General features: G+C 44.6%; 1 protein-coding gene across 2 annotated transcripts in view; it reads left to right on the forward strand.

The window, feature by feature from the left end:
• The window catches only part of TCF7L1 (transcription factor 7 like 1), a 41,413-nt gene extending 33,027 nt beyond the window's left edge, over window positions 1-8,386 (forward strand). Inside the window, exons 5-12 of one of the 2 annotated variants that reach the window (XM_040414557.1) lie at window positions 2,492-2,624; window positions 2,726-2,828; window positions 3,179-3,262; window positions 3,357-3,500; window positions 4,642-4,801; window positions 4,882-4,989; window positions 5,138-5,201; window positions 7,071-8,386. In XM_040414557.1, coding sequence (XP_040270491.1) covers window positions 2,492-2,624; window positions 2,726-2,828; window positions 3,179-3,262; window positions 3,357-3,500; window positions 4,642-4,801; window positions 4,882-4,989; window positions 5,138-5,201; window positions 7,071-7,477 — 1,203 coding nt within the window. In that variant the 3' untranslated portion in view covers window positions 7,478-8,386. The remainder of the gene's footprint in view (window positions 1-2,491; window positions 2,625-2,725; window positions 2,829-3,178; window positions 3,263-3,356; window positions 3,501-4,641; window positions 4,802-4,881; window positions 4,990-5,137; window positions 5,202-7,070) is intronic. The other variant, XM_040414558.1, reaches the window with a different exon arrangement.
• Window positions 8,387-10,296: the final 1,910 nt, after the last annotated feature.

Below are 10,296 nucleotides of genomic sequence, written 5' to 3' on the forward strand. Positions count from 1 at the left end.
CACTTTTTTTTATATTATGTGAAATCCGATGTCTGACCACCACGCATTTCCACAATAGAGGGCTGAGGCTGCTTTCACACTGCTCAAGATTTTATTTCTGGACATCGGACATCACTTTCAACTCTTAGACCCATTCAGATGTTGTCACCTGTCCAGTACAGGAACTTTTGCTTTGGCCAAGGATCGGCGCAATGATCGAGAACAAACGTCCATATGAATGTTCTTTCCCAATGTTTTCCCCACCATCCTTCATGAAGGACCTAGAATCCTCACCCGTAGGCAGCACCCTGGTCTGTATAAAGAGGGGTTCTGCGTGCAAACAGTGAATCTGCATAGAGATGGACATTCGCAGAGGCTATCGTTCCTCCTCCTATAGAGGGGATGATGGTTGCATGTGAATACAGCTCTGCTGAGGCCCAGCGATCAGGAATGAACAGTTCATTCCTGATGGTTGCGTTGTCCACCAGCAAAGGGCCATAATAATAGATTTCTGAGCAGTGGTCTCAGCCTTCTATAAATCCCTTCTGGAAATCAATGGTGGTTCGAAATTAAACTATGCCAATTTGATCTTTCTGAATTTGCTCCAGTGGCAAAAAACGTGACATGTTATAGCACTTCAGAACTTCTGACACGTCCCGGAGCCACCACCTATCTCTAAGCTTTGATAGACTCCGCTCAGCTCTCATTGAAGAGATGGGGTCCTCTGTTTTCAGCTCTTGAAAGTTTGAGTCCGAACACGCTATGCTCATGGACAGACGAGCAGAGCCTGAGGGTCCTTTTACACCGGCTGAAGATGTGAGGACATAACAAATTGATTAGTGCTCATCTAAGGAACCTGTGCATGGAGGATGAAGGATCGTTCATGAGATTGTTCACCCCCCTGTACAGTTTGCAGTTGTTGGCAGCACATCCCTGTTTACATGGGGAGATGTACTACTGACAAATGATGCTTTTTGTGGCTTCGTTAAAGTGGTTGTCTGTTTTTTATATTGCTGACCTATCCTCAGGATAGGTCATCGTTACAGGATTGGTGGGAGTCTAACTCCCGGTAACTGCTGCAGCCTCTTCCTACGCCTGTAACGTCACGTTTGTCATATGGCCTAGGTGCAGCTCGGTCCTATTCGGGTGAATCGGGCTGAGCTGTAATACAGAGCATAGCCACTATACAATGTACTGCGCTGTGCTTGGTGAGCTGCAAGGAGGCCGCAGTCTCTTCAAACTGGAGTCGGACCTGAGGTCATCAGTATTAACCACCAGATCAGCCAACAAATTGGCATTAGCTCATTTGACGGGCGATCGACAGGCTGGTGGGCCGAATTTTCAATCCCAATCATCTGCCCATGTAAAAGGCCTTTTTCAATGCAGACCCTCACCACTCAGAACTTCTGACAAGTTGCGATGACAACATTTTTCTGAAACTGAAGGTACGCCATAAGAAGGGTATGGTGGATGGTAGATTTTTTCCAGATTGGTGGCCTCATTTACGACAAGTCACAGACACTTTCAGCCATGGTTGTGTAGGCAGTTCTTTATATAGATTGCATTCCTAATGCAGATGAGGAAAGTATTTTAATTATAGGAAGCTACACCACAGTGCTGGATATAAATCAGTTGTCAGAGTGATGGATTATGGTGAAGCAAGTGGCAAGATGATGTATAATTGAGGCCCAGTATGTACACTGACGGCGTAGACGTACGGTCGTGCTGAGTCTTGCTGCAAACCATGCACATACACACGCATGCTTGCATAGCTTTACACGCTCACTCATGCTTGCGTCTGTGTGTGTGTAAAATGTGTTTCTCGTCACACACGAGTCCTCTTTTGTTCCTCCTTTGTATACCTGTATTAGCACCTGGATTCCTGTCTATTCTTTAAGCATTAAGTCTTTCAGCAAAAAGCTGAGCTGCTACTTAATGTAGGAGAGGGGGAAGGAGAATGGTTTAAGGGTGAGGCCCGACTTGCTCAGTCGGCCTCCCAAATACTAAGTAAACCATAATGGGGCTCCCGGAAGGAGGGGGGGGGGGGGGGGGAAAGGTCCTGCAGATGGAGTAGATTCCACTTATTACAGGCGTCTTTTCACCTTGAAAGATGGGTGATGGCCCCATTAACCCCTCCGTTGTGTCTGTGGACATGGGTAGATTGCTTTCGTTCACATCCAAATAGTCATGCACTGATGAGGTCTTTGCTTACGTGAGGTTTCTAGAGTCGACTGTGTAGAACAGGGATCAGCAACCTTCGGCACGCCAGCTGTTGTGAAACTACAATTCCCAGCATGCTCCATTCATTTCTATGTGAGTTCTTAGAAAAGCATAGCAAGTATGCATGCTGGGAGTTGTAGTTTCTCAACAGCTGGATTGCCGGAGGTTGCCTACCCATGGTGTAGAAGTACATATGGATATACAAAAAGCATATATATCCTATAGTCACTAGTCTGTGTAGACCTCCTCTTTGCAAATTTAGCAAATTTATTTATTCTTCTCTCCCTTTTAGTCCAACAAGGTGCCAGTTGTCCAGCACCCTCATCACATGCACCCTCTAACGCCCCTCATCACCTACAGCAACGACCGCTTCTCGCCGGTGACTCCTCCTGGACATTTGTCACCTGAAATAGACCCAAAGACCGGTAAGACTGGGCTAAATTACTGTAGTGATATTTTGTGCTTTTTTTTTTTTTTTTTTTTTTGGGGGGGGTTTGTATAATCCACTAAACTGTCTTGTTTGTAGGCATCCCACGCCCGCCTCATCCATCAGAGCTTTCTCCATACTACCCGCTGTCCCCTGGAGCTGTAGGACAGATTCCTCACCCCTTGGGCTGGCTGGTTCCACAGTAAGTGTTTTATCTGTAACGTATTAAGGCCCTTAGTGTATCTTTGGCCGAACCAACAGAGAACGGCGGGTTTGGCCTATAGTCTGTGTATGGAGTGCCCCCGACTCTCCCACCACAGATTATGTATATAGGAAGAAGGATCGGTGAAATGACTCTCACAGGAGATAAGCTGCCGTCTGGCAGCCGCTTTCTCCTCTCTCTCCATTGAATACGCATATAAGCTCAGGCAAACCAAACCTGTATGTGTACGGAGGAATCAGGAGAGAGTCCATATGGCCATCTCTGGTGTTGTGCGGCCTTGTACTGCGTTTCTGTGGTATGGATGATTTTATGGTAGTCATTTGTTTCAGACAGGGCCAACATATGTATTCCATCCCTCCTGGCGGATTCCGGCACCCATATCCCGCGCTCGCCATGAACGCCTCAATGTCCAGGTATTGTACTCTCCTGTTCTATCTCTTATATTCATACAGACCTCACTCTTCTGTTCTTTTTATAATAAAAATCTTTATTTTTTTTATCCTTCAGTTTGGTTTCCAGCCGCTTTTCTCCACATATGGTGCCTCCTCCTCACCACAGCTTGCATACCTCAGGGATCCCTCACCCTGCCATTGTCTCGCCAGTTGTAAAGCAGGAGCCATCCTCTGGAAACCACAGTCCCAACCTCAACATGTAAGTCCCTTAAGCTTTTCCACTATGAGGGAATAGCCCGTGCTCGGGAGCCTATCACTTGCCACTCTGGTCCCATGTGGTTGGAAGCCATATTTGTATATTGTAACCTGTAGTCATTGGAATTTTGGTAGATTATGGATTTTAAAAAAACTGTCAGCATGAGCAACCCTATGAAACCAGGCATATTGTCTGGAAGGGTTGATCATGCAGATTAAAACGATATCTTATTTGTCTTTGTAGGGTGTACCATTGAGGATTTTTATCTTTATGCAAATCAGGCAGTTGGAGCACCAAGGGGCAGGCTGTAGATCTTCGAGCACTGCTACAGCTACGTCCCTAGTGCTCATTATATCCCCCCTCCTTTTCTATTACTGGTCTTTTCTAATAGTACCTGCGCAATAACTTGCTAGTAATCATTGGTGGTCCACTGTTTATTTTGTATGGAGTGGGTCTTCTCTCCAGACATATTTCGGGGGATAGTCAGAAGCTCCCAACACACATTAGTGTGTCGGCTGAACTCACCATTCTCGGCAGGTTTGGCCGACAAAAAAGTATGATTTGTATGGCCAGCTTTAGACAGGGCAATTAGCCCTGTCTATCAAAGAGGAGGGAGGAGTATAATAAGCACTAGGGGCATAGCTGCAGCGGTGCTCAATGCTCTACAGCCTGCCTCTTGGTGCTCCGACCGCTCCAACCTGCAAAGATAAATAAGGTATCGTTTTTAATTGGCGTGATCAACCTTACCAGGCAATTTGCCTGGTTTAATGGGGTTGATCATGCTGACAGAGGCTCTTTATCTGCTTTGTACAATCCCCCTTTGCGAAAAAGGGTCCCCCAGCGATAAGATGAATAGATAGTGTGCCACTTGCTGGTTCCCTCTTGATCGGTTATGATGTGCAGGAACCGGTTTCCCTGCAGCGCCACCACAGGGGATGTATAACATTACACAGTGCCAATTGCAATCAGTAGGCTTTCCTTGAAATACAAGGACGTGCCGTGTCCTCCAGAGGAAGAGACTTTGTAGCCGCTCTTCACTGTAACGCATAGATGAGATTAAGCGAATATTGATGTAGAATTTTAAGCATTTGCTGGAAGTAAGTCTAATTTTTGGTGTATTTTATTTTACCCTCCTGTCCTTTAGGAAACCAGGCATGCAAGTTAAGAAAGAAGAAGAGAAGAAGCCACATGTTAAAAAGCCGTTGAATGCCTTCATGCTGTACATGAAGGAGATGAGAGCCAAGGTTGTAGCAGAGTGCACACTGAAGGAGAGCGCAGCCATCAATCAGATCCTAGGTCGTCGGGTAGGTGCTTGCTTCTTGTGGTTGGTAAATATGGATGTCTGCGTCATGGTAGGCAAAGCCTGACTGTCCTCTCTCCACAGTGGCACTCTTTATCGAGGGAAGAACAGGCCAAGTACTATGAGCTAGCCAGGAAAGAGCGGCAACTGCACTCCCAGCTCTACCCGACGTGGTCTGCAAGAGACAACTATGTAAGTATGGGGCTACTAGCAAGACTGGTTGGATATGTAGAGTGTATTTCTTCACCTTTTGACGTTACACTGATGCATTGTGTATATTAGCGTGCATTTTAATCATGATGAAGAGCTGTATATATGAGCGGTATTCACTAATAAAAAGGATGTCATGTTCCAGGGTAAGAGAAAGAAGCGGAAGAGAGAGAAGCAGTCCCAGGAAGCAGAAGGTATGGGCTCTACTCCAAGCACTTCTACCCAGTGCAGCATGATGACCCCATGGGATGTCGTTTGTCAGTACACGTTCGGGGCTCTATGAAGCAGTGGGGGACATGGGATGGCTCAAATGGTGGGGAAATTACTTGCACCTCCATTACTGTAAAGTAAATCTCCACCTTCCACCTTCCACCATCATGTTGTTATTAAAGGTCCAAAACTCTGCGCAGGTTAATTTCTTAATACACTTTTATAGCGGCTGCCGCTCTGATATAGGAGAGCCCAAGGTATTCAGGAGTTGTGGAATAACCACACCCTCTAACCCCTGACAGCTTTTGCCCCCCATTATTGTTCTATGCATAGCAGTAAGTTCCCACCTGTCCTACGCATGCGCTGGTCTGGTCACGTGCACCTCCAGCGGCAGGATTTCCAGGCGCATCGTTGCCAGATGTACTACACAAGGGGCTGGCGCTGTGCTGCGGGGGACTGTTGGCAGGTCCCTGATATATTAATAAGATATTTTTATAAAAGTTCATAGAAGGTGTCCAACCCTTGGAAGAAATTAATCTCCAGGATTTTGAAATTTTTTACAAACTGTATTCAAGGGTGGCCGTTCACTTTTAAGAGGAGCTGTCCCTTCTCCTGACATGTCTGTTTTAGTAACTACTCCCCATGTAATAACCATTCTGGAGCAGCTATTCTTATGACCTATGATGTGCCATTCCTCTATTATTCCTGCTAGAAGTTTATGAATTAATTACTATTGGTCTTGAGTAAAGGTCCAGCTGGATATTACCAGTTAGGAGGGGGTGTCCCTGCACAATCCAACACCGATAGCACTGATTGGATAGTGTCAGACTGCGCACGGACCCCCCCCCCCCCCCCCCCCACCAACTGGTAATACCCATCTGAACCTTTACTGCAATTCATTCATAAACTTCTAGTCGGAATAATAAAGGAATGACTGAATCTAGAAGTAGGAATAGATGCTCCAGAATGGCTTATTGCATGGGCAATGCAAGTAGTCAGAGGTGACAGGTCCTATTAGGCTACTTTCCCACTAGCGTTTTTGCTGGATGCGGCAGGGATCAGCAAAAACACTTCCGTTACTGATAATACAACCGCCTGCATCCATTATGAACGGATCCGGTTTTATTATCTTTAAGATAGCCAAGACTGATCCGTCCTGAACTCCATTGAAAGTCAATGGGGGACGGATCCGTTTTCTATTGTGTCAGAAAACTGATTCGTCCCCATTGACTCGCATTTGGGTTCATGCTCCGCATTCCAGGACGGAAAGCAAAATACAACCTGCTGCCGTTTGCGCTCTGGTAGGAGAACGCAACCAAACGGAACGGAATGCATTTTGGAGCACCCCGATCTGTTCAGTCCAGCTTTGTCCCCATTGACAATGAATGGGGATAAAACTGAAGCGTTTTTCCCCCCGGTATTGAGCCCCTATGACTGATCTCGATACCGGAAAACTAAAACGCTAGTGTGAAAGTAGCCTAAGAGAAGACCTTTCCATTACTCTCAGCTCTTTCTTGTTAATTGCTGAATGCATACACAGAGGGGTAATATGAGGGCTGTCAGAGCCGCGCAGCTGCATGCAGTCATTGTGGACAGGAGTGGTCACCAGAAACCTAACCAACCAGTTTAGACAAGTGTTGAGAACCCTGCTGTGTTTGGTCATCTGTGTACTGCCCGGATACCTGTAGATACAATTATAACTGGTTTTCCTTTGTGTGTGTATATATAAAAAAATATAATTTTATTAGTACATTCTGTTGGGCAGATGCACGGTTGCTTATATGTAGCATGTAGTCCTCAATTCCCACTCCAGCTTGCACATTGCTAAGTGGTCTCTTCTTTTTCAACTGCAGTTTCCAGACCCAAGAAGGTGTGCGTTCAGCATCTTCCTGCAGAGAAGACCTGCGACAGCCCGGCCTCCTCCCACGGCAGCATGTTGGACTCGCCAGCCACCCCCTCGGCCGCTCTCGCCTCTCCCGCAGCCCCTGCTGCGACACACTCTGAGCAAGCTCAGCCGCTGTCCCTCACCACCAAACCAGAATCAAGAGCGCAGTTATCTCTCAGCCACTCTGCAGCCTTCCTGGCCTCCAAGTCTCCTCCGTCCTCCAGTCTGTCCGGGCACCTGACATCCTCTGTCGGATCGCCGATGCTCTCTCGGCCCATCCCGCTCACATCCTCTGTATTGTCTCCACCGGGCATCTTCCAGTTACCCCTATTGCAGACACAGCCCCTCTCTTTGGTGACCAAATCTAGTGACTGACATGAGAAAAATCCTATGGCTGGGATCCCTTCACCTCGATGGAGTTGTACTCTGCAGATGTGCACATGCTCTGCTCTGCACTAGTATATGTATACTGCTTTGCAGATATGGATTTTGCTCTGCACTGATTGGTGTGTGTACATATATATATATGACGCTCTGTGAGTGGGGACCACTTCTATCCCGCTCTGACTCTACTCTTCAGGCGTGGACGATGCTCTGTGGATATGGACACCACTGTGTAATGGTGCAGATCTTTCATGACGTTGGCCATGGTGGGGTCGCATCATCTGACAAGGGACTCATCTGATGCGGTGATCAGGAGCACGGTGGGCTATTAAAGGGACCCTTTCTTCAGTACGGTGGGGACGCCCATGCACGTGGATTACGGATCAATCGTACCTCCCTTCCATCGCGCAGCCACGCCACGAGCCGCATGCATTATTGGTCAATATTTGACCTTGCGGTTTTACGCTTAACTTGGAGAAACGTTTTTTTCTTTACTTTGAAGTGGAAATAATAGGAATAAATCCATGTATATTGTACATACAAATGTGCCCGGGTAGGGAAAACGGGGGTATGCATGTTTCCTTTTGTGGGAGGGTTTCTATTTTGTATGTCCTAAGGAAAAGTTAGGAGGAAGGAAAAAGTCTTGGTCCCTCTAAGTGCTGGTCTGGGGGCAGCAAACCATTTTTTTTTTTTTTTTCTATATTATATAAATATATATATTTTTTTTTATTTTTATTTTTTACCTTTCTGGCATTCCCTGGGTTACTATCACCTATATATGTATTTTCTCTCCCACTTACTCTGAGGATTGTTGTTTTTGCTTTTTTTTTTCCCCCCTCCACCTTTTCTTCTCCATTCCAGTCTTCTATACAGTTTTATGTATTTTTTTTTTTGTTTTTGTTTTTTATGGAAAAGAAAATTCTTGAAAAAATGTGACTTTTTTGTAACAAAATAGAAAATATATTGTGTTTTAAAATATCCGGGTTAGTTCTTGTGATTTTTAATTATTAAATTTTTTATTTTTTTTGGTACGGTTTGCGGAGGAGTAAACCTCGAGCAGGTAAACTCATGTCGGGTTGGTCCACAGTACGGCTGTGTTACGAAGACCTGTGTGTGTGGAGACGACTGAAACCAAATAATAAAGCACATGAGGCGACCTGATGAATCCGCAGTGTTTGCACTATTGTGTGATGAAACAAACATGGATGATCCTTTTACTTCTCCCATATGAAGCTCAAGAGTCCTGGGAGTCCAGTAACCAACACACTAAAATTTACTGCTGGCACAAATCTTCATGCAGACTTCATCCATCCGTATTTTATGATCAGTAGATTCCTCCACAATTTTTTTCTTTTTTTTTTTTCTTCATGTGATGGGTGTGTGTGTTTTTTAATAATAATCTTTATATAACACCACCATATTCTGCAGCGCTTTACAAATCAAGATACACATCTCAGGATTACAGGCTATTATACAAATGAAACACCAGGGGTCAGGGCCCTGCTTGCAAGAGCTTACAATCTGAGGAAATGGGGGTGAAACAAAAGGTGTTTTTGTTTTTACATGTGTTTTACCACATGCATTTTTTAGTTTATTTTTTGCAAACCAGGCATTTAAAAAAAAAAATAATTCTATTGTAAAAGTGCCATACACCTGTTTTTTTTTGTTTTTGTTTTTTTTTGTGCAAAAATAAATGGATGTAAGGCACAAAACCACCAGCAAATGAGTCAAATAGCAGAATAGACCGAGCATGTTAATGCTAAATGTGATAAAAATGCCATGGACAAAACAAAAAAAACCATAAAGCCTGTCTGTGTACTGCACTTTAACTCACATTAACTGAGGGTGGATGCAAATGGTGCAGATTTATGTGCATGAAATCCGCACAAATCCTTGCTATTTATTGCGTTTTTGGGACCTTTCTTTTTTTTTTTTTTTGGTTCTGCTTTGATGCTGATTTTCTGCAGATCTTTCTCTTCCACTGGAAACGGTGAAATCCACACAAGAGAAACGCAACTGACATGCAGCAGAATTCAGATTCAGCACAGCCGGTCAATTTCCACACCTAAGAAAAAGCAAAGTGTACGTGAGATTTGTCTAATTTCATACACGTTACCGGTCCTGTATTACATAGAATGTGTCGGCAGATAAGAACCATTTGGCCCATCTAGTCTGCCCAATATACTGAATACTATGGATAGCCCCCGGCCCTATCTTATATGAAGGATGGCCTTATGCCTATCCCATGCATGCTTAAACCCCTTCACTGTATTTGCAGCTACCACTTCTGCAGGAAGGCTATTCCATGCATCCACTACTCTCTCAGTAAAGTAATACTTCCTTATATTACTTTTAAACCTTTGCCCCTCTAATTTAAAACTGTGTCCTCTTGTGGTAGTTTTTCTTCTTTTAAATATGCTCTCTTTCTTTACAGAGTTGATTCCCTTTATGTATTTAAAAGTTTCTATCATATCCCCTCTGTCTCTTCTTTCTTCCAATCTATACATATTAAGGTCCTTTAACCTTTCCTGGTAAGTTTTATCCTGCAATCCATGTACTAGTTTAGTAGCTCTTCTCTGAACTCTCTCTAGAGTATCTATATCCTTCTGGAGATATGGCCTCCAGTACTGCGCACAATACTCCAAGTGAGGTCTCACCAGTGTTCTGTACAGCGGCATAAGCACTTCACTCTTTCTACTGCTTATACCTCTCCCTATACATCCAAGCATTCTGCTGGCATTTCGTGCTGCTCTATTACATTGTCTTCCCACCTTTAAGTCTTCTGAAATAATTACTCCTAAATCCCTTTC

This window comes from Bufo bufo, chromosome 1 (genome assembly GCF_905171765.1).
Source record: "Bufo bufo chromosome 1, aBufBuf1.1, whole genome shotgun sequence".
In the NCBI taxonomy this organism is placed as follows: Eukaryota; Metazoa; Chordata; class Amphibia; order Anura; family Bufonidae; genus Bufo; species Bufo bufo.